The sequence below is a fragment of the Pezoporus flaviventris genome, unplaced genomic scaffold (genome assembly GCF_033815535.1).
Source record: "Pezoporus flaviventris isolate CSIRO_AGI_PZ_B2104156 unplaced genomic scaffold, CSIRO_AGI_Pfla_v1 ptg000025l, whole genome shotgun sequence".
NCBI classification, from domain to species: Eukaryota; Metazoa; Chordata; class Aves; order Psittaciformes; family Psittacidae; genus Pezoporus; species Pezoporus flaviventris.
The window spans coordinates 32,903,462-32,927,076 of record NW_026892573.1 but is presented as its reverse complement, the minus strand read 5'-3'; the positions used below and the strand labels follow the sequence as shown (position 1 = coordinate 32,927,076).

General features: G+C 43.4%; 1 protein-coding gene across 1 annotated transcript in view; it reads right to left on the bottom strand.

The window, feature by feature from the left end:
* The window catches only part of GUCY2F (guanylate cyclase 2F, retinal), a 44,875-nt gene that overhangs the window by 8,786 nt on the left and 12,474 nt on the right, over window positions 1-23,615 (bottom strand). Inside the window, exons 5-17 of the mRNA XM_061458196.1 lie at window positions 21,716-21,812; window positions 20,807-20,941; window positions 19,709-19,789; window positions 18,390-18,566; window positions 17,311-17,467; window positions 15,805-15,954; window positions 13,556-13,704; window positions 12,187-12,350; window positions 11,715-11,907; window positions 11,438-11,612; window positions 5,748-5,846; window positions 3,377-3,471; window positions 2,147-2,232 (exon numbers count right to left, since the gene is read on the bottom strand). Coding sequence (XP_061314180.1) covers window positions 2,147-2,232; window positions 3,377-3,471; window positions 5,748-5,846; window positions 11,438-11,612; window positions 11,715-11,907; window positions 12,187-12,350; window positions 13,556-13,704; window positions 15,805-15,954; window positions 17,311-17,467; window positions 18,390-18,566; window positions 19,709-19,789; window positions 20,807-20,941; window positions 21,716-21,812 — 1,758 coding nt within the window. The remainder of the gene's footprint in view (window positions 1-2,146; window positions 2,233-3,376; window positions 3,472-5,747; window positions 5,847-11,437; window positions 11,613-11,714; window positions 11,908-12,186; window positions 12,351-13,555; window positions 13,705-15,804; window positions 15,955-17,310; window positions 17,468-18,389; window positions 18,567-19,708; window positions 19,790-20,806; window positions 20,942-21,715; window positions 21,813-23,615) is intronic.

Below are 23,615 nucleotides of genomic sequence, written 5' to 3'. Positions count from 1 at the left end.
TGGACCTCATGGAAAGGAAAGACCTAAATAGAAGATGGGTTGCTTCAGGACAGGGTGAAAAGATAAGTAGGAGAGGAATTTATTCAGTACCTCCTTTTTCAGCTCAAGAGCTTATAGATGTGGAAACTCCTGTACAAGTATGAGGCAGTGACTTGAATCTACCACACTGGCTCATATAAGAGAAACAACCTTCAACCTCTCATAATCTGGCACAAAACTGAACTATCAAGATAAGGCTGGAAAAACAGAACATAATGTCTGATATCTACCCGATAATAGCACAGCATATGCATGAGGCAATTCTCCAAATATTTGCCTTGCTTGAACATCCAGTTACTTCTTTCTGCCCATTGACATTTGGCTTCCATGCAGTATAGCTTTCATTTTGACCCTTTATTAGGTCTCAGTTTCGTATAACTTTGTTTTTCCCCCTGATTACTTTCACATTCCGTTCAACTGCTGTATGATGAGCTATGGGGACAGAAACACTGCAAAAGAACAGTGAAGATCAGGGCCTTAGGATAAAAGCAGACACCTCCCTCTCTGCAGTGCTACTGATGGGTTCTTTTGAGGTTACACAAGGATGCTTAAGATTCCCTGATCCTGGGTACATAGGAAAATTCTTTGCCTCCTCTTATTGTCCCTGTGGACCTGATGTATTTTCTGTCATTTACAATCCATCCTTAGAAACAGCTCAGGCCCGCATAGGTCTGATTTTGGCACAAATGACCAGAGGACAGGATCTTTGAGGATTATTGAAAGAACCTCAGCAGTCAACAGAGGCCTAATACATGACTTTTAGATGGTAAAACCAGCATGAGAAGAACCTACTCTCAGGGTAGAAGTCCGGGTGCTTCCTTGGCTGCATGGTAAGGCAACCCACCTTGCCAATCTGGCAAAACTCTTCCCAGTTTCATATTTTCCATGAATAAGGCATCTTTGGTATCAACACACATTACCCAATAGCTCATTTTCATCAAGGCCTCCAAGCCTAAGAAATACTGTGTCTCAAAATTATCTTGCAGTAACCTTCTATCTTCCACTCTGATTGACACCCAAATAACTTCAAAGTTATGGCCCCAAATACTGTTAATTCCATTCTACTCCAGGTAAGCTCTGGGAGGGCTCTGAGCACATGGACTGCCCTGTATGCAACTGCCCAAGTAGTTAACCATTATCTGCAAAGGAAGATTAAAACCAGTTTCATTTTACAAAGAAGAAGTGAGGCAAAACTTAGAACAAGATTGTTCAGGGAAAGTCAAAGTGAAAACAGACCTTGTTTGCTGTCAGACATCTGTCTCTGAGCTAGTCTTTATAGTCAACAAAACCAGCATCTTGTGAGGGCAATTCATCTTAGGATGCAGATGTCTAAACAGGCAAGTCAAATCAGACCCCTGTGCATGTATTTCTCTTTGTTGACTACAAAGGGAGTCAAGGTTGAGTAGTTTTAATATGGGTGACCACACTGCTCTTGTCAAACAAATCTCACTCCTGGTTTTTATGGCCTGACCACAACATCCTTTCCAGGCATACAGAATGTGACAGCTGAACAGGGAGTATTCTGCTTGCAAAGCCAAGCATTGCAAGGCTACCGAATGGCTTAATGAATTTCAAATGCTCAATCTTTGCTTACCACCACTTGTATGGAAGCAACATCATGAAGTCTTTAGTTGCCTAAGGGTGACATATTTTTACAACTCAAAGTGTCCTTACTGTTCTGTTCAAATGAACAGCGTTACAGGGAAGAAACGTGTTTATATAGTGAATGAGGCTGGAGTTTTCTGCAGGAGAAAACACCTTTAGATGGAAGGAGAGAAAAATCTGAGTGTCACCTACATACAGATGACACCAGAGACCTGGAAGTGTCCCTGCTTGTACATCTCCCATACTCACGCAGAGCAGGAAGGGGATTCAGGACAATATGGGGGGAAGCAGCAAGTTTGCTTGCTACTTCTTGGGAACTGTGATGAAGGAACTGAAGAAAACACACTTCTGAGTCCCAGTACTATGCCTGAAAATGTAAGTCATCTAAGGAAAATGATGTAGACTTTGCAAACAGATAACTTCAAAAGACAGATATTCAGCCTGTGAACTCCAACAAGGACCTTTTAATGAATGTATTGAACAGTGAGGAAGTCACACTTACCCTGGCTTTATTTCAGGAGGTTTAGGTAGGGGCTTCAGAAAGCCTTTTTTCCCGACTAGCCAATATGTGTCTTCTACTCCTTTGCCCTAAAATGAAAGCAAAAATCCAGATAAAGAGCAGCTTTCTGACCACCTTCTGCTCCATACATAACCACCTCATTGGGCTTCATACATATCCAGAGACAGAACACGTCTGGAAATCTTGGGCTCTCCCTCATAATGGCTGAGATGATTTGAATTTCACTGTCCTAAAAGAGGAGGCTCAAACTATCTTAAAATCTCTCAATTAATGATGCTTGCTCTACCAAATAAGATGGTTATGGGTGGAAGGCATCTGATGAACTGCAAACTCTGATATCAATGACCCTTGAAGGGAGAAGTGGAGGAAAACAGACACTTCCTGAGTGACGTTCATCTTCATGACTGGAAAAAGGGAAATATAACCCTCATTTTCAAGAAGGGGAAAATGGATTTAGATTGGATATAAGGCAGAAGTTCTTTACTGTAAGGCTGGTGAGGCACTGGAATGGGTTGCCCAAGGGAGGTTGTGAATGCTCCATCCCTGGCAGTGTTCAAGGCCAGGCTGGATGAAGCCTTGGCTGCCACGGTTTAGTGTGAGGTGTCCCTGCCCATGGCAGGGGGATCGGAACTGGATGATCTTAAGGTCCTTTCCAACCCTAACTATTCTATGATTCTATGATTTATGATTCACATAAACTGGACCCTGAAAGTCAGGTTAATAATTTCCTAAAGTGCCAATTCATCTCCTTCCATTGACTAAACCTGGAATAATTGCCTTTTATCTCCACTTGCTACCATGGAATAAGTTGAGATGATTCCACTCATTGTGAAAGATTGTTGTGGAACCTGAGATCATATTCAGACCTCTTACTGCAGGTGTTTAAGGCAGACAAAGATCCTACCGCTGTCTATTGGCTGTGTAAGGGGAGAAGTGGTATTTTGAATTATTTGTCTTGTTTGGACACTGAAAAGTAGCAGCTTCTATCAAAGGTGAGTTAAATAGAGTCCTAAATAAATAGATCCAGCTGATTCCTCGATCCCACAGTCTTTCAATAATTACCTCATGTATTGAAACAATGGATGTGGACTACTTGGGAAGGATCCAAAGGTGGATTGGTGGTTGAAGGTCAAACAAGAGCTTATTAGGCAAATTCCTCAAGCAAGAAGATTCCCATGTGTGAAGTATTTCATACAGCCCTGGTCTTCTTACCTTGAGCTCTGTTTTTCCCCTAAGTACAATTTCATAGCCTTCATTTAGACTCCGAAGCGTATCCACTGTACTTTGGCTGACATGAATTCTGTAAGCTGGGAATGGAAAGCAAAACAGCTGGATCACTATACCGCACACATGCTGCAAATTACCCCTGCTTCATACTGGCAAGGAAAAACACTCCAAAACGCGCAGGTGTGAAGCTATTGGAGCTGCGTGGTGCTCTTCTATGTAGAGTTTGACGCTGATAGATGGATCTTTCCAGGTAGGGCTATAACAGGGCAAGAGGAGATCTACACTGGGGTCTTCTTGGAGAGGGATACTAAACATGCAAAATGTAGAAGTCCAGCTCTTAATAAAGATGGCAAGTGTTTTTTCAGCAACATTATCAGGTGGAATCAAGAATTGCCATAGAGTAACTAGGGAGCAAGAAAGAAAAGAAGGATAACCAGCTGTCCTGCTCCAGGCACCCAACATCATTTGAAAGTGATTTGAAGAGGTGGAGTTTGCAAGTGCACATAACAAAAATGTGGCTGTTCATCTAAAGCCATCTTGGTTTTTCCAATAATTGATTCCACCCATAAGCTGCCACTAACAGTCTATGAACAAAAAGAGTAAAATTCCCATCTCCCCCAGTTTGCTTCACAACCATTGCTGGAACTCACTGGAATTTGTTGGTTTTCTGCTGATGTGGACAAGCCAAGGAATGTTGCTAAACATTTTGCTACAAAATAGTTTCCTTTATTGTTGTTTTCGTTGAATTTCTTTTTCAAATGCATCAATCACATTCCCTTCCCCCTTGAAGGGTGGGGGGTGAACCAATTTATGCAGAGGAAGACCAGACAGCTCTGAGTTACAGTTCTGGGACACCAACCTACAGTCTTTCTATTACTGCATATCTATGTACATGCTTATCTATATGCACTTCTATTAATGTATAAAGGTGCTTTTGCATCTGCAGTGCTCCTGCTGTCTCCAGTCTCGGTAGGATTTCAAGGGTCTAAACCTCAGGATTCTTCAAGTATGTGTCTTGCCATTTGAAATCTGCTATCAAAGTATTTCCTCTTTTCCATTGCCTTCCAAATGAAGTGCATGCTTCTTAAAATGAGCCAGCCATGATCACAAACAAAGACAATTTTCCTTAATTAATGATTAGCCTGATTGTTAGTCTTTGTTAGTCTTTATTAGTCTAATCAAAATCACGGGAGCCAGGAATGTGGGGATTGTATGGAAGAGCGGAAAAGTTCCAGTGTGGCACATATACTGCAATCTGTTTCTAACCTGGCAAGACCTCAAGATAATACTGAGTATCTGAGGCTTTGTGTAGCTTGAAAACCAGACACAATGGGTAATTTCTTAGAGCTGTTGAAAATACCAAAAGGGAGACCAGAGATCAAGGATGAAAATGTATGAGACATTGCCTTTGGAAGCCAACTTGTACCAACAGCTTGAACATCAAAGGGAAATTCAGAACACATCCAGGGCTCTGACACAGCTGTCACTAGCTGTCCACTGTGCCATACACAGTTCAACCACTGTGGTTTGCGTATCCATTAGCCAAGGACAGCAAAGCAACAAACAGCAGATCCGTGTACACATATGACTGAAAAGCAGGTAAATGTTTCTTGCCCAACAGCTCTTTTTATATGTCTAGAAGTCTCCAGCCATGGGACAAAAAGAACTGGCTGAGAGATGAGTCTTATTTGCTGCAACTATTGGCTCTGTGCATGTAGGCTGTTGCTTTTACAACTGGAAGCCTCAGAAAAACAAAGGTAAGACCTTAAGGGAAAAATAGTCTGAACATCAACCCATCAAGAAAGACATCAAGAAAAAACAAGGAGGAAGGAAAGCTTAAGGATTTTGTTAGGATCTTCCAACACTTGTTCATGGAATTATCACTGATTATGAAAGCCATCACAAGTGATGCCTTTCATATTGCAGGACCTGGTTGCATGTGGTCTGCTTTTCTTCTCCTCCAGCAGAGTGGAAGCAGTGCCCACATGTGCTTCAACCCCTGCAAGTGCCTTATTTTACTGCGCAAGATCAGCTCTGAATTAAGGGTTCTCAGCACTGAAAGCAAGATCCAACCCATGTAGGAGAAATCTAGGGCAACATTCATGTTGATTTTGGTTGGTGGGATCCAAATCAGAGGACTGTAGCTGGAAGGCAGGGTCTTAAATGCAGACCCATAATGTGAAAGATGATGCCTTCCTTTCAGGCTGCTTTGAATTTTGTTGTTTGACTTACCCCTTCCTCCACAGCTGATTTAGTTGCGATGTTTGTAACTAAATAATGCTCTATATAACATCTCTTCATCCCTCTTGAGAAGTTCCTTTAACCACCCACCCCAGGGGCTGTCCCAAATACTCACGCAGGCCCGTGGACTCCATTCGTGATGCCGTGTTCACTGTGTCTCCAAAGAGGCAGTACCGTGGCATAGTGAGCCCCACCACGCCTGCCACACAAGGCCCTGAAAGACATGTGTCATCTCTATAACCCAGATGGTACTGCATGAATCAAGGGATGCACCAACAATCAAACCTCATACTCCCCTGCGGTATTCAAAACCCACTTAGGAATATAGGAGAACAACTTTTAAAGATCTCGTTGGCCTTGGTGCTTGCTAGAGATGAATAGAAATTTAGCATTTCTATGTATTGCACAGTGGTGTTTTATGCTTGAGAAAGGTCTTGTGTGATAGGACCTCAGTTCACCATCATCTAGGAGAAATTTGCTCGGAATTCATAGAAGCCCAAAAACTGCCACAATCTCATTTTAAAAAGACCTCATTTTCCATCTAAGAAAACTAAAGTTCAGATCTTGTGACATGCCCTGCATCCCAGTGAAACAGGATTGCCAATCAGCCTTGGAAGTCTAGAGATGCTGGCAGCATGCTGGACTACCCTGTGACCCTTCCTTGGAAAGAAGACATATTAGCTTGTCTGTCTAGCCAAAAACTGTTGATTTTCCCTATTTCTTATTCCATAGACAAGATCCACTCCCTTCCAAAGCAGCTCCCAGAGAACCTGTGCCAAGTTCTTGGGGAGAGGTATGTGCGCAGGATTTACATGAACATGAACCTACATGGAGATAATACGTGACAGCCAAACAGCACAGCCAATTGTCATGTGGGGCACTGGTCTTAGCTGATGTTTGGACTGTGGATGAGATGAGGATGATATGCCAAATTTCATCACCCACAATTAGAGATATCAGGATTGCAAAAGGAATGCAAGAGAGAAAAAAGGTAAAGAAAAAAGAGTGAGTGTTCTCAGCAATATAAAGGAGGCTTGGGGCTGTCTGCAGAGAAAAGACTGTGCCTTCCATTGGATGCATTTATGTCAGATGTCTTTTCAGGCTCTGGGTGCTCTTTCAATGTCATAATCCTTCTGGATTAAGATCTGGCAAAATGACAACAAGGAAAACTTTTCCCATGCAAGCTTACAAGAGATGTGAACATGGTACAACATAAACAACATCTGAAATGATGGTATAGATAAGGTTTTTAAATGAAAAAAGTTGTAGGTCAAAACGTTAGTTTTAAAATATAATAATAATGTTGATAATAACAATAATACTAACAATAGCTTAATTTAGAAGTGATCATGGAATCATAGAATGGTCTGAGTTGGAAAGGACCTTAAGATCATCCAGTTTCAACTCCCAGCCATGGCCAGGGACACCTCACACTAAACCATGGCACCCAAGGCTCTGTCCAACCTGGCCTTGAACACTGCCAGGGATGGAGCATTCACAGCTTCCCTGGGCAACCCATTCCAGTGCCTCAGCACCCTCACAGTAAAGAACTTCTGCCTTATCTCCAATCTGAACTTCCCCTGTTTCAGTTTGAACCCATCACCCCTTGTCCTGTTACTACTGTCCCTGACAAAGAGAGTCCTGATGATCAGTTACTTGCCTTAGGACAGTGTAATTTTATAGTGATTTTAGCCTTCTTAGTTACAAAAACTGATTCTTCATATAGTTTTCCAACACATTTTAAAGACAATGAAACTCCATAGCTGAAAGCTATGGGAAACTTTGCAAGAGCCCCTCTTATTGTCACCTCTGAAAAGTTGTTGTTGCAGAATCAAAATAACAGGATTGTAATGTAATTTACAGAGGATGCAATCAGAAGTGAGGCAGATTTTACCTCCCCCTGGTGAAGCAAAACTTGATTAAAGAATAAAAAAGAGAGAAGAAGAATGCTTCATACCAAAAATGTTACAAGGACTTCAACAGCGTGTCTGGATCAAGCACAGCATGCAGGGACTGCTGGAGGTCAGGAGAACATGATTTAATGTTTTATGCTGCCAATGTGCCATGCAACCTTGGATAAGACATTGCCCCTCAGAATCTCTTCTAGTGTAATTCCCATTATTATCAGTAATCCCTAATTTGGTTTAAGTTCTTCAGGAGAGGTGTTATATCCACTAGAGGAAGTCTTTTCAGGGTCTAGTCTATAGGCACTTCCATAGCGCAACTGTTGATACTAGTGGGTCAAGGGCCTAGTGCTGACCTAACTGGTCCTTAATGTGTTCACACTGACTAAAAAAGAGTCTTGTTGGAGATTATTTAATTCATGCTTCCATAAAAGCTTTCCCTGAGTAAACACTGACTCACACAACATCACCTCCCTTCATCTTGTGGTGGTGACATGACAGCGGCACTCGGGTATCTCAGTAATGATCAAAGCTCCTTCTGCAATAGGTGTTGCAAAGACACAAGAAAGTGGTTCAAAAAACAGTCCTCACTGAGGAGAATTTCAGTTCAGTTAAGAAGCACAAATATGAGCTGAGCTCCTACGTACTCATAGAATTATGGAATGGTTTGTATTGGAAGGGACATTACAGCTCATCCAGTTCCAGCCCCCTGCCACGGGCAGGGACACCTTCCACTAGAGCAGCTTGCTCCAGCCCTCACAGCACCTCCGTGGCCTCCTCTGGACTTGCTCCAGCAGGTTGTGGATGGTGTGGAAACAGCTGAGTCAGCTGTGTTTTTATCTTGGGAGCCCCAGTCAACAGCTGGTGGAAGCCAAGTCAATGCAGTCAACTGAGCCATGAGACCCTTTCCACTCCTGCATCTGAAGAGCTCTCCAGGGTCCACTTAAATGTCCACCACATCTCCATCAATCACAAAATGAGTGCATGCTCCCTAACACTCCTGGAAACATCTCTATGGGGTGCCTGAATTTAGGTTTCCTATTTAGTCAATGCAATCATCCAATCATAGCATCACAGAATGGTTTGGATTGAAAAGGACCTTAAGATCATCCAGTTCTAACCCCTCTGCCATAGGCAGAAATCGTATCTACAAAGCTGATGGCTAAATGGCAAGAGTTTTTGAGTGAGATACAATCATTCTAGAGTACAGCTTTTAAGCCCGTCCTGCCGCACAAAGTTATCAGTTCAAAAACAACCTTACAGTGTAAGCATTCCCAAGGGACTCCTCCATGGTGAAAGCATCCAGGAGTTCATCCACTTGCTGCCTTCCCTGCCTGTGTGTGTTCCCCCTTGTCTAGACAGCTCCGGCAAATGGCTATCCAAAAGCTTCCAGCCATAAATCTCTCACAGCAGCAAGTTACAGGGAAAACCAGATACCCTGTGATGGGAACGTTATGGCCTCATTGTTTAATTATACAGGTTAGCTGGTTTGTTTTGGAATGGCCCTTTGCCAGCGCTTGCAGGGTCACTTAATGAGTGGTGCCGGGCTAAGACTCTGCAACAACCATCAGTGGTGCAGTGGAGGTTCATACACTCAGTTGAAGTGTGGGGCTGCCTGCCACAGAGCCTGGCTGATAAACAGATCCTTTCAGCCTCTGGAAAAGCTTGTTTTCTCACCACTGCTCTCCCTGACTGCTATTCTCCATCCCACACACGGATGGAGACACACATGGAAACAGCTGAGTCAGCTGAGTTTTGCTGGACATGGAGTTAAGTCCAGAGAGGAGAGCCAAGACTCCAGGGTCAGTTCAAAGCAGGGCAGAAACTGCAGAGCAAACGCTGTTCTTTTTGTCCTCTTCTCCTCATCGATGTATTACCACAAGTGGGCTATGGGCATGGACCAGCAGAAGTTCCCAGAGGTGCAGCTTTCCATTGGAGATGGAGGGACATGGGCAGCCTATGCCCAAATGGCATTTATTGCTTTATCAGAGAGGGGAACACAAGCTGTTCTGGACACCAGTTTCCAGAGAGCAGCTGGCCAACAAAACTGGTGTTCACACCCATTCTCCATCCTTTCCAGGGCAGTGAAAGTGTTAGCAAAGCCCTCCTCTCCCCAAGCACATCCTCAATGCTTTCATGATGCTGGTGATTCCCTCTTCATGCTTCTTTCCTCAGGAGAAAGGGGGTCCAGGGTTAATCAAACTCTGCTGTCAGCTCGGTGGCTTGGAGATCTGGTTTGTTTTGGAGCATACATTTCTCACTGCTCCCACGAGAGTGTGAAGTTGCCAGATCTGTGCAAAACATGATCTGGCTTCTGCTTCTTTAGAAAGAAAACTCCAGTTCCTTCCCCTCTTCCTCTTACACACTACACCACACAACAGCTCGTTGCAACACTGCTTTCCAGATACCCAGAGTTCATAAAACCAAGAAAGAACGTAACTAGCCCCCATACGCATCACCTAGGGATAGATTTTTGGCTGGGTGCACGGAAGACACGTTGCAGAACTGCTGTCAACAGGCAGCAGCAGATATTGTGCACCGAATTCCTCTCTTTCCATGTTGAAAATGTGCTGCTTGTGCTCCTGCTCTGGGCAAGACAAGCTGGGGCTATAGCCTCATCTAATTTCTGCCAGAGTATAAAACCCATAGTGCTCCTGCAATCATTCCTTAGCACTTTAGGCTCCTGTGAATGGCCAGCTAAGACCCCTAAACTGCAAAGAAAACAATAGGGAGATTAGTTTTCAGAGGTAACCCCAAAAGAATAACATATATTGTCTAGGAGATATGAAATATCAACCTTGAACATGGGATATGAAACATCAACCTTTGATATGAGGTATGAAATACCAGAAGTTGCACCAGATGATCCTCAAGGTCCTTTCCAACCTGTTATTCTATGAAATACTGATTTTATCTCTGCTCTGGGTGAGATACTTCCTTTTCTCTGCTCTTGTTTCCCCATGTGTACAACAGGAACTGGGATATTGACTTCTGTAAAATGCTTGCATTCCAAAGCTGCAAAAATGTGGGCATTATCGGATAGGCAGAAGGACAAAACCCTCCTGTAACTCTAAATCAGACTCCTGGACAGTCTTACTCCATGTTTAGCTTCCCACTACGGGCAAGTACCTGGTGCTTTAGGGGAAGACAGAAGAACTCTGGTGGTGTACAGCTGGGAAAATTGTATTAATGAATGACTACGGTATAAAAATATGAAGGTTCATATCTTGTCTAAAAATAATGATTCTATCATAGCAGCAGATGCCTTTTATTAAAATCCCAGTCGTGCTTTCACTTACATGATGCACTCCTCCTGTCTTTGTTTTGTTTTGTTTTGGAATTGAATTACACTTCCTATAAAGAAAAGAACTTCCTCTTTTCTTTGTAAGCAAGCCACTTTCCTGTTAATTAAATAGATGACGACTTCTACATTAGAGATAATTTACTTTCTTTACAACATAACTTCTTCTTAATACCTGCATTGCATACCCTTCAAGTTATGTCCTGCCTGCAATAAATCTCCACAAACTTTCATTCTTTCATTCTATGTGCCTGCTTTTCTGTGCTTTTTAATTTCATAACAGAGTTAAAAGGCATCACTTGGATGTCCCCATGTCACACCAGTGAAGATCCTGTGGCACATCAAAGAGCCACCCTTTCAACAAAACCCTTGTGACTTCTGTGTCTGATGTAGTTCCTGACTGGGACAGAATGAGCAATTTCTCTCCCAGATGACATTGAGCCATTTTCCTCCTCGGGGTTTGTGTTTTCATTTTAACGCCCTTGTTGCTGTGGAAGGTTTTAAAGCATCTTCCAAGGGTGCTTGCTTTGAGTCAGGAAAGGAGAAAGCATTCACAGCTGGAAATTCAATTGCAGCGTTCTTTGATGTTCAGGTGCTTACCTGTGTGCAGCCCAATTCGTATCCTGAGGGGAATGTCTGGCATGTGTCTCATTTTGAATGACCCCACCGAGCTGAGGATGTCCAAGGACATGTTGGCTATCTCAGCTGCGTGCTTGTTTCCATTCCGTTTTGGGAGCCCTGAGGCAACCATGTAGGCATCACCAATCGTCTCCACCTAGCAAATGCCATTAGATTAATAAATAAATAGGGGAGAAAAGATGGAAAAGAGACATAGAATAAACCTACAAGTATTTGACCCATAGAGTTTGATTCTCACCTTGTAAACATCGTGGTTTCCAAGAACTGCGTCAAACAGCGTGTAAAGATCATTCAGGAGGTCAACTACTTCGATGGGCTCACTGAGGGCTGAAATGGTTGTGAAGCCCACGATGTCACTGAAGTAGATGGTCACCTGGTCAAAATACTCTGGCTCCACAGTGCCACCAGTCTTGAGGGCTTCTGCCACTGATCTGTAATAGCACAGGCAAAGATGGCAGGGCACAAACCCCTTTGTAGTACATGCTTAAGAGCTCAGACACTCTTGCCCCGCAGTGCTTAAAAGGTTTGCCACTAAATAGAAGGTTTTATATGGCTGTAATAAGCATTGCTTGAAGTTTCTTACTTTGATTGGAAGGTGCTTGCCAAAACTGGAGGTCAGCTCTGCAATCCTGCTCACTTTTGGGGAGCAGTTCTGTCCAGTTTAGCTATGGGTTTGGTTTATTTTTACCATCTAAAGTACCAGTACTTACGGGGGGAGCATTTGTGACAACAGTTTCTCTGTCTTCTGTTTTTCAATCTCTAGCTCTTCAGTCCTCTCCCTGATTAAATCTTCCAGGTTGCTCGAATACTGCTCAAGCATCCTGAGCATTGAGTCAATGATATTGGTCTTCTTCCCTTTGTTGATGGTTTTGAACTGGAAAATCAAACTGGAGAGTTATTCTCCATCTCATTACACCATTGTAGCATAGTAAGTTTGGAAAGGAACAAAAAGTCAACACTTATTTTAAAGGGACAGTGCTAAAGGGTGGCAAGAGTTCAACAGTAAGGGTTGAAAGGTTGGATAGAGGGTGAATTAGCATCAATGGCTGTGGAAGCTGCCCAGGAGCATGTTGCTCACACATGAACTTCCAGTGAGGGTGAGGTGAAACACTATAGTTGTTATGGAGTCCTACCATGCTGCAGATTTGCATCCTGATTTATCCAGTTACCAACCTTTAGGATAACTTGCAGCCATTTGCATTCAGAGGTGCAAATTGCAGGGCAGTAACAATGCTTGAAACCTGTTTATGTGTCACTGGTCTTAAATCCATCTTTGCACTGTGGCATGCACGGGTGCTGCCACCTCCCATCCCCAGTACTTCAATGAGATTTGCTCTCTCCTCTTGACCTGAAGATGAGCCTCTGGACCATTCAGATCATCTGTGGCTTTAGAAGCTGCCATAGACTCAACAGTGGAGTCATATGGGTGTAAAATTATTCACAATTTCTTAGAACAAAAAGGTAAAAACCATTAATATCGGTTGACTTACTTTGGCCTTATAAGAACATAGGAACAGTACCACTGGATCAGACAAGGGGTTTATTTTGCCAGTCCATGAAATTGGCCAATAACATATGTCTGGGAAAGCTGTTGAAACAGAGCTCAGGTATAATCATATTTCTGTGGGATAGGCTTCCAGTCTTCACCAATCTGCAGTTCAGAAACTTCATATGCCAAATGGCTATATCTTCGTGTTTAAAAGCCTTTGGTGAATTCTCCTTTTAAATTAATCACCTTTAAAATACTTTAGAAGATCAAAAACCATATTGATCTGAAGGTGCTATCATAATTTGTAGATCTCGCATCTCCATCAGATCATCTGTGCAAGGTACACTGCAATTGTGAAGACACCATCTCATGTTCAGCCTACTTTGCAGCCCACATAGTGGTGCCATGGCAGCCCATGCTCAGGACAAGATGTAAACCAGACACCATGAACCGTAAAATAGCCCACTAGCAAAGGCCAAATGAGAGCTCTGGGACTTCTTCAGTCATTACTTAAGGGCTCACTTAAAGGAATAAAACAATTCCCTGCCAAGTGCACACAAAGGATTGAACCCGCTGCTCCTTCCACCGACCTTAAGAAATACCTCCTCAAAGGTTGGACGTCGTTCGGGAGCTTCACCCCAGCATTCCTTCATTACCTGGATGCACCTCATGGGGGCCAACTCAGGGGCTACATTTGGGCGGCACAAGGGAGGGGGCTTCTTCACTTTCTTGATGATTTCTGTGACAAAGAGAATGGGAAGCACATTGTGAGATGCAGGGTCTTGGTGGGGGCAAAGGACACGGATCTTTGCACCTATCCCTTGCTTGCTCCATCACTCATCACTCTTATTCCTCACTATCCAATGGCTGGTTCTGCTTTCCACTTCCAGGAGTGTCTTGGAGGATTTAAAAGACAAGAGATTCATCTGCCACCTTGTCCCCTGAGAACCAGGGTATGAGCAATGAAGTGGCTGGATGGGGAAAGGATGTGTGACAGATGAATGTGTGACAGACAACACTGCAGGGCTGTGTTTAATGAAATTGCCTCTGACTCTCTCTATTAGGATCTGCAGTGTTCTGAGAGTGCAGAGGGATATGCCTAAACCCAGACACGAAGGATACCAGCCTGTGATGCTCCATTGTTAACTGGGAACAAGTATGTAGGAGGTTGATGGGAACAGAGACAGTGGAAAGTATTTTAAGGGGGAGAGTTTGGGTTCATAACAATGTCTGAGAAGTGGCTCCCTATCCAGAGGTAAAATAAAGACTAACAAGGAACTGGGCTTGGGCTTTTAGACCTTAAGAAGTCAGTCCTTGAATCTGCAGCTTTTAGATAAAACAGCATTACAGAGGTGTGAAGCCGCAGGTTTCACTGACAGCTGAAGGATGGAGGACTGTGATGCCTGAACCCAGGCGTGACTTCAATTTAGGTATTTCTTAATAAGAATATCCTGGAGGAAAAGTGGGTTTTGTACGGTAGAACTACACCTTCCTGCTTAAAATAAAAACTCCAAGTGATTGTATTTGAAGGTTTCATTTTGCCTAGTGCGGAGCAGTCAAATGGAGTGAAAACCACCCTCTTTCTGGCAAGAACCCTGAATTTCCACAGCTGTTACTGGGAGTACCCAAAGCCTTTCAGTGTTGACAGTTTACTTTAAAGCTCTTTGGCTCATCCCACCAGTCTCCACCAGATGAACTAAACAAAGCACCTGGCCCAGATATTTCCAAGGGGCAGCCAAGAGGAAATGCCTTCCCAAGTCAGTTTTAAAGTTCATGCCATGAGTGAAAGCTCCTTGAGGATTAGAGTGCAGTGAGTAGGAATTCATCATTTTATCAGGTCAACATGATGTTCAACACGGGCTGGAGGTTCCTCAGGGAGAATAGGTGGGGGGGACATCTGCTAATTACATCATAGGCTACATTAAAGGTGCAGCTCTGAATTACAGAGTGGGTTAATAATCCTCATCATCAGTCATAATCATCATTGTCACCGCATTGCTGCAGCTGCTTGGCCCCAGTTTTTCAGGCAGATGCTGGATAGCCATAGCTCACCTACTGACTGTCCAGTTTAAGACATTGAGAATAGGCTTTCACTGAAATCAGCCCATTTTTGATTGTTATCACTCCTTCCCTGTTCAAGTGCTTGTGATCTGACTGTGACCACAGTGTGTTTGCCCTTCCTATGTATGCACAACATAGTTTGAAGTAAGGAGATTGCATCGTGACCTGTTCTTAAGGAGTTCACCTATTTGCTGTTCCTGATACAAGCCACCTTATATAGAAGTCAGTGATGTGTCACTTTGGATACATCAAGACACATCAAGAACCTCTTTAAATGGAGAAGTAATTAAAGAAACATAGATGGACAGATGGATAAAATAGGATGCTAATGAGGGGTCCAGCTCAAAACTCTCAACCTCTATGACATACAGAAAAGGGCTGAAGAATGGGAAGTCAAGGAGTTTCCAAGCTATGGGAAGACAAGGATTTTCCAAGCTATAGGAAATTTGGACATCAGATTTCCCTCCACTGTGATGAAAAGTCAAAGTTTGGACAGGGAAGTGGTGCTGCTGCAACAGCCTCACTGCTGGCCAGATCTGAAGCATCTTAGAGGTACCCAGAGCCCGAACCCCATTGATAGCATTGATGAGTCAGTGTACCAGACCCACACATTTTGATGTTCATTGTGGATATTTTGTCAAAACCAACCTTTTGTCACTGAGAAAGGTTGTGAGATTGGGACATTATTTCCATTCTAATGTTTTACCCAAGGGGCTTGGCCAGAACTTTTATGAGTCTCTGTGTAAAGCTTTATAAATGTACTGAAATGGTGGCCTACCTTCAGCTGAGAGTTCTGACATGCAGTACGGTGGACCCCGAACAACCACTTCTTGTAGGATGATGGCAAAGCTGTAAATGTCCCCTTTGAACGTGCCCTTTCTGCGCATGTCTGGGTCCCTCAGCAGCTCAGGAGCTGTCCAGAGCAACTCTAAAAGATGCAGGAGCATCAGGTTTCTTACATGCCAGCTCAGACTATGGCAAATTAGGTGCTTAAAGGAACACTTCATTTCAGTCATATGAGGAAAGGCTGGAACATACTTCATTATTTACTGGATCAAGTCCTCTATTTCTTGTGAGGTCTTAGAAATCCTAAACTTCCATCCTGATGAAACATTTGGATTTTCCAGATTTCACTCTATGTTCTAGAAATCTATTGATATACAATGACTTATATGCTATAACACCAGCCCTGAACTTCAACGTAAAATATCTTCTCACCATTGCCAAAAGCTTCAACATATTTTATTGCTTGAAAACATCACTCAGACAAAACTTTGGCACTGAAGCCTGGATTTCTCGCCTCTGTTGTTGCTCTTCCACAAAGCAACACTTCATAAAATATTTTCTGTAGTTCTTCTTAGATGGAAGTGGTTTCTGTAAAAGCAGTTTGTGGCAGTCTGAAGCACAATCAGTCTTTATAATCCCATGGTTCAAGTGGTGAAAGGCACAGTTGTAAAACATACCCAGCTTCATCAAGAAATAAATCTCCTTCAGACTGGGATATTGTTACCCAGGTAACTGTGCATTGAGAGTAATGGGAATAAGAAACATTTCAGCTACTACAATATATATCACTTTTGTAAAGGAGGAGGAGAAAGTCTTCTGGCAACTGTCCTATCTGAGACACTGGAAATGTGTAGGAACCAAATCCTGAGACAGAGGGATTGGAACACTACATACTACTTGAAACCAGGTTTCAAGAATGAACTGGGATACCAGAGGAACCCCAAAGCAATGGCCAGGTGAAAGAAAACCTGTCCAATTCTCCAAACCTGGTGCCATGAAATGCTGTCTTAAGTGGTGGGAATGTCATTGAGCAGCCTTTGGCATTGGACCTATTTCAAAGAGACCTGTATCATCTTGTGTCTCAGACAGCTTAATTTTACAAAACAGATCTCTTCGTATTTAGGTTAACCTAAAACTTCAAATACAGGGTTTGGGCTAGGGATGTAAAGCCAGTTCTACCAGTCACAGATATTCAGGTTTTATCAGATTTCAGGGGCACTTAAGTCCTTTTCCAAATCCAACAAGCTTAAGTTCTGTCACTGCTTGCAATAAAATCCTTTTTCCTTGCCATGACACTCTGCTATTCACTTCACTTTCAGGAAGTCTGAAAAAAGCTTTGCTTGTCCTTTCCTGTAACAATGCATTTTATACAGGTAACTAGATGTTGTGAGACTGAGCACATAAAATCCTTATTTGGCGACTGGCCTGCAATTGCATTAGGACGTGTTAAATCAATAGATGAATATATCTAAACCAAATATTTCATTATGGCACCTACCTTCTGGGGGCGGCTGAATATATGGGCATTTCTGTGCTTCTAAGAGCTCATTATAACCATAGTCAGTTATCTTCAACACAAAGCGGCCATCCACAACACAGTTACGAGACTTGAGACGTCCATGGGCAAAATCTCTGTGATGCAAATACCTAATTCCCTATGAAACACAGAAAAGATCAAGGCTATTCCTTAAGAATGATATTATCCATCTATCCATCAGCATTCAGAGACAGAAGACCAAATTGTCACCCTATACAGCATCATAAACAGCATTGACTCTGTCAGATGCAGTCCTGATCAATGCAAGAAACTATGGGAAAAGTTTAGAAGTGGATAAGGAATCAGAATTAGGTTCACTGCACCTGAAGTAATACTGGAAAGGACTTCAGGAATAGTCAAATGTCTCCGTCTATAGCCCTAGGACTCATTGCACTTGAAAGTTGTACTTTGAGACAAGGTTAAGAGGGTGGGCACAAGTGGTACTCAATGGCTAGGTCAAGGGAAGCCATTAAGAGCCTGATGCCCTTACCCAGCTCCCTCAAGGAGGATAAGAAGGTTCATCATGGGCTGTAAGAACGATGCTGGCAGTCTACCGTCTGTAGGCCACCTGTCCCAAATTGGTAGTTCACCATTAGGGGGATAAAAACATATGGGAGATGTTTGAAAGTGTGTGAACACTCTTTTGAAGTGACCGTATGTGCAGCCATAATGTTGCAGAGGATGGATGTGATTTGATTCTATGCTGGATGTATTTTTTATTTATGACAAGAAGGAGCCTTTGGTACTTATGAATTTGTCACCAATTTCTGTGTTCTAAGTGATCACTTCTAGCCTGATGTGTAATTTTAACCTCTTATCCTGCTGCTTGGATATAGCCCTATTATCCCAAATAGTGCTTTTCTCAGATGGTAACAAAAGAAGACCAAGAGGTCTCCATTAAAGACCCTGTATACCAGTACAATTACACTCACACTGGTTTTCCCTGCATTACTATAACAATCCCAAAGTCCTGGATAAAGTAGCTATGTCAATGTAAAAGTCACATGCAGGTCCTGCCTCAGCAGTAGCAATGGATTTACTTTGATTAGATCCATGACAAGAGAGGACTTGAACATCCAATCCAGCTTCATATCTTCATTCCTCAGCAAGTCCTCCAGGCTTCCTCGGGAGCAGTACTCTGTCACTATGGCAAAGATGCCACAGTCAGAGAAAAAGCCCAGGAACAGATTCACATTTTCATGGCGTAGATGTTTCATCTGAAACAAGACAGGGGATCACAGCAAGACCGAGTCAGACAGATGCCTTTTGCTCTTAATATCTAGTTCTTTATATCATTAGATGTCATTATCGTTGTACTACCAAATAGTTCTGCACAAACTGGAGAAGAAAATGTCTTTGGTACTTACTTTCAACTATCTTATATCTAAGCTTTCCTTTTCTTAGTCTATCCATTAAGACAAAGAAAGCAAGACATCAAAAGCAAACTGAAGAGAAATTTGTTTAAGACAAGCTGGATTGGATCTTCCACTAGGACAAAATGGCTTCAACTGGGGTAAACTGGGTTTAGCACATGGAGTCGTGCTCCAGCTTTGGTATGGTCTGGAAAGTAACACCACGCCTGGAGGATCCAAAGGCATCCATCAGTGTTGCCTTTGGAAACATGCCCTACTAAATCTATTTATATACATAAAAATGCCACTACCATGTTAGCAGTAGCTGCCAACGACTAATGGCCTTGAATTTGGAAAATAAATATATTTGCTTGTCATTTAGTTATAATAATAAAATTGAAAACTAAAAGTAAAACTTCTAAGAAACATCTTAGCTGGAGACATAAAAATCCCAGAGAAATGCACAACCATGCTTGTGCCACACTGGCAACTAAGAGCACATGAAAACAGCTACCAGTGCATCACCCTGCCCTGACACAGGCAGGGATGATTCCCTCCAAACTGCTCTGCTTTTGCAGACAAGCTCACTTAAAGGCCTCATTGTCCGTTCAGCATTGCACCAGCTTTGACATGGGTAGGTCCAGGGTGGGTGCTCTGCAAGCTGCTGCCTATGACACGTGGGTCATTGGTAAGTCAAATGCAATCATGCGTGGTCTGTTCCACCAGATTTCACAGGGCAAGACTCACAGACAGCCATGATGTTTGATTCAGTGAATAAACAGGAGATAAAGAGAACAACAACATGCTGCAGTCACCAAAAGTCAAGTCCAAGGTTACGCTGGGCAGACCCATGGGCGATATGGTCTAGTGTGAGGCGTCCCTGCCCATAGCAGGAAGTAGGAACTGGATGAGCTGAAGGTCCTTTCTAACTCAAACCATTCTATGATTCTATGAGAAGTCCCCCAAGCAACCTTCCCTCCACACACCCCATCATCCCCTGTTCCTACCTTCCTCAAGATGCTTGTGGAGCTTTGCCGCAGATGGTGAGCTGCTCCCCTCTCGAACTTTTTCAGCCATACCCAGTCTCCCTGTCCACAATACAATGGGTGAATGATAGAGGAAGTCTTTGAGCAGCAGCTAGTACTGGGACTTGGGTGTGAATTTCAGATCCTTCACTTTGAAAGTGGTTGGGGATTTTCAGTGTTCTTGGCAGTGGATGCTTTCTATACTGCACCCAAATAAGAATATCCACAGCAAACCCTCAAAAAAATGGGGCAAGGCAGGACCTTCATCTGGATTAGAACTTCTTACATGGAAGGTGCATTTGTATCTGATAAACAATGATAAATTGATTAAAAGGTTGCCCAGAGAAGCTGTGGCTGCCCCATCCCTGGCAGTGTTCAAGGCCAGGTTGGACACAGGGGCTTGGAGCAAGCTGCTCTAGTGGAAGGGGTCCCTGCCCATGGCAGGGATTGGACCTGGGTGAGCTTTAAGGTCCCTTCCAACACAAACCAGTCTGTGATCCTGTGATAAAGGAAAGTAACTGTCTCCAGAGCTTCTCTCTGACATCAATGATCCAGTTTATTTTGCTCTTTTTCAGGAAAAATTGACAAGCCATTTTCTTCCAAAAGCTGCATTTTTAGGAAAGAACTGATGGATGGGGTGAGTTTTCTTGGCCATTGCCTCTGCTTAAACACTTTACAGTCTTATTGGCACAAAGGGGAATTTGCTACCCTTTATTCTGTGTGTTTGGATTCTTGCCTTGTAAGAAAGGTCCTTGCTGGAGATGTTACCACCTAAAGCTTGTTTTGTAAGAAAGATGCTTCACGGTGCCTTTAGGTGGTGATACCTCTAATAAGGACCAGACCTGGAAATGCTACAGATGGATGTTGAATACCATCACCCCACATGCCTCCAGGTATGAGGGTGAGGGCTGAAGTAGAGTCACCTTAAACACTGCTTGAGGGTAACTCATTTTCACCCTTAAGGTCCATCAGCAGCATTCCCATGCTGGGACCTACAGTACTGCAGCCCAAGACTTCCCTCCCTTGAGCAGCTCAGTGGACAGTAGTGGTGGGAGAAGGCTGCCTGAGGTCCTTACCTACCTCATACAGAGCCACGTTGGAGGTTTCATAGGTGGCAGCTTCACTCTTCAAGGAGGAGGAGCGGGTTACGGATTTCAGGCTTCTGCCATCTGCTGCTATGCTGTTTGCTTCAGTCAGACTGTCCAAAGTCATCCTCTGAAGGCAAGAAAAGCAGGTGTAGGACAGTTACCACCTCTGGATGTAACCCTCTCCTCCAGCTCTGCCTCTGGCCATACATTCACCCATGCTAGCAGCCTCCTGAACTTCCCATCTCACCCCTCTCAATACCTCTACAGGTCAGCCCTATGAGGCTGAAACACTACAGGAGCACTTCAGGTGATGGAAATGCTGTGGACTGGGGGAAATAGCAGACAAGGCAGGTGTCACTCTGAATAAGGCACAGGGAAGTGTCTCCTTTGGCATAGGCAAGAAGCCTGAATCTGCGGCAGTGACCTAGGCAAAGGGATTGCTCCACAGCAGTCTGTATCATTGGCATGGTCCTCCTCTGTGCCAAGTAACACCCTCCCAGGAGATGCCCAGCTCTGGGCAGGAGCCAGCACAGGCCAGGAATGGTTCCAGATAAGTAATTCAGATGCAGACACTCTGCTTTAGAGGGCAAGATGGTTTAGCTGTATGGACATGAGCTATGCTGCACCATTCAACCTCAAGAACAAAGAATAGGGGCTGGTTGGTAGAATAAAAGCAATCAAGGGAATTATTTTACATCATCATAACAGCTCTGACATTGCATGTGCATCTAATCTGAGACTCAAAAGCACTCTGCATATAGGAAATCTTCTGATATACAGGGGAAAATGAGACATGGAGAAGTGAAGAACTTTACCAGAGCTTCTTGGGTATGAAAATACCAAACAGCAAACCTGGTTTTGAGGGTCCCACCAGGTTACTTACAGGAGTTGAAGGACTTACCTTCTTCTGTAGCTCAGGGTTGATGAAGACGAGGTCATCCAAGGTCAGTATGATCTTGTTAGGTCCCCTGAATAGCTGGCTGTTCAAGATACTGTGCCTGAAAGATTTGGTAAGTCACAGTTAACATCTGTAGGTAGTGACCAGTTTACACCACCTCTAAGTCCCCCACATCTGCCTTCCCTCAGTATTAAGTGGCAGTGGGGATGGGCATGGGCGAAAGCAATAGGCAAATTATGATGCCCTGACTTGCACCAAATCCCTCTGAGTGAAGGGTTATCCAATTCACACACTACAAAAGCTATAATCTCAAAGGGTCAAATAGATGCCTTGAGTTAATCTGGTTACAAATATGAATCAGATGTGTAGGTAATGCTTACTTTGCTTTGCTCAGTTTTACTTTTCCTAACCCAAATTATTCTTCATTAGGAAAGAATAATAAGTTTTATTAGAGCAGCCAATGTGCCTGGTGGCAAACAGCTCTCAGGCACACCAGCTTTTCTTAGGAACTGAAACCAAACCACAGGTAACTTATAAAAGCAGCCTGAAAACAAGTTACCATCAAAATACGCTGGTTAAATCTCTATATTGTACCATGGTAAAGTAATGCACACAGCAAAATACCTCCTTGTAATGACTGCCAGCTCATAAAAAGGGAAAGCTACAGGGGATGAGCAGTTTGCTGTGCATAGTATAGTGCAATGTAGCCTGGGGTCTTAGAAACAGTATTGCTGAACCAGTGCTCTTTGTCTTGGTCAGGAGTAATTAGATCAAGAAGACTGTGCTGATTCAGACCTACTTCTTCCAGGACCTGAGCCAGATGGGATGGCTACCACGCACTGTGTAACACAGGACAAATGTGCTCCTGGCATCTCCACAGGATGCTGTGCCCATTTTCCAAGGGATGACTCTCTGATTCCTTGATAGACTATTAGATCTGCAGAATTGCCACAGGCAAGAAAGTTCAGTATAGCTATCAGACCAGCAAAGACACTACCTGTTGCTTGACTGCATCCTTCTACTTTCTCAGCTTCTCTTTAATTGGCAAGGCAGAAGAAACCACAAGAAATGGTGCGTTGTCAAGGACTGCATTCATGGCATGGTTTAAACAGACTGATGTCCACTTCATGCAAATCATTACTGAACATTCCAGAGTTCCTTTGTTAGTTTTTAGCTGAAATACATCTGACACTAATACCCAACACATGGCTATTCTAGGGACTCATGGAAGAGTCAGAATTCACACGCCATCATTCTGAACCCACTGTTTCAGTGGATGTCAAGGTTTAACACTGAACACAAAGCACACTACATGTATTAGACAGTCAGAAACTCATCAGGCAGGAACAGAGAGAAGGCAAATGAAAGCTCCTCCATTGCTCTCCACGTCATTTTTTTGTGTAAGGAACTTTGGTTACAGTATAGTACATCTGATCTGCACACACCTAAGATTTTTCCTGATGAAAAGGGTGCCTTTTGCTGGCTGCTCTAGAGGGAATCCAGTAAAATATCCATACATCACCACAATTCACTTTTCTAACCTATGTGTCACTCTGGGCATTTTATAAGAGTACAGGCAGCTTTTTGGAGTCCAAGAGTCTTGGCCACATAATCACAGGCATCACTTGGGGCGATTTTGTTATCCTTTCTCTAACCACCTTGCCACCCATCTTATCTTCATGGAAAAACCTCATCACCTATGTACCTTTCACTTATCCACCTGAAAACCTTGCTTGGTCAATCACATCATCTCCCCCAAACGTGGAGGAAAGCATCCCTCTGCCAAAAGCAAAGCGCAGATTGTGGAGCAATTCACTTAAGGTCATGCAGCAGATCCCTGGCAGGCCTAAGACCAGAGCTCCCACATTTGAACTCAGACCATGCTGTGGTTTAAATTTAGTTC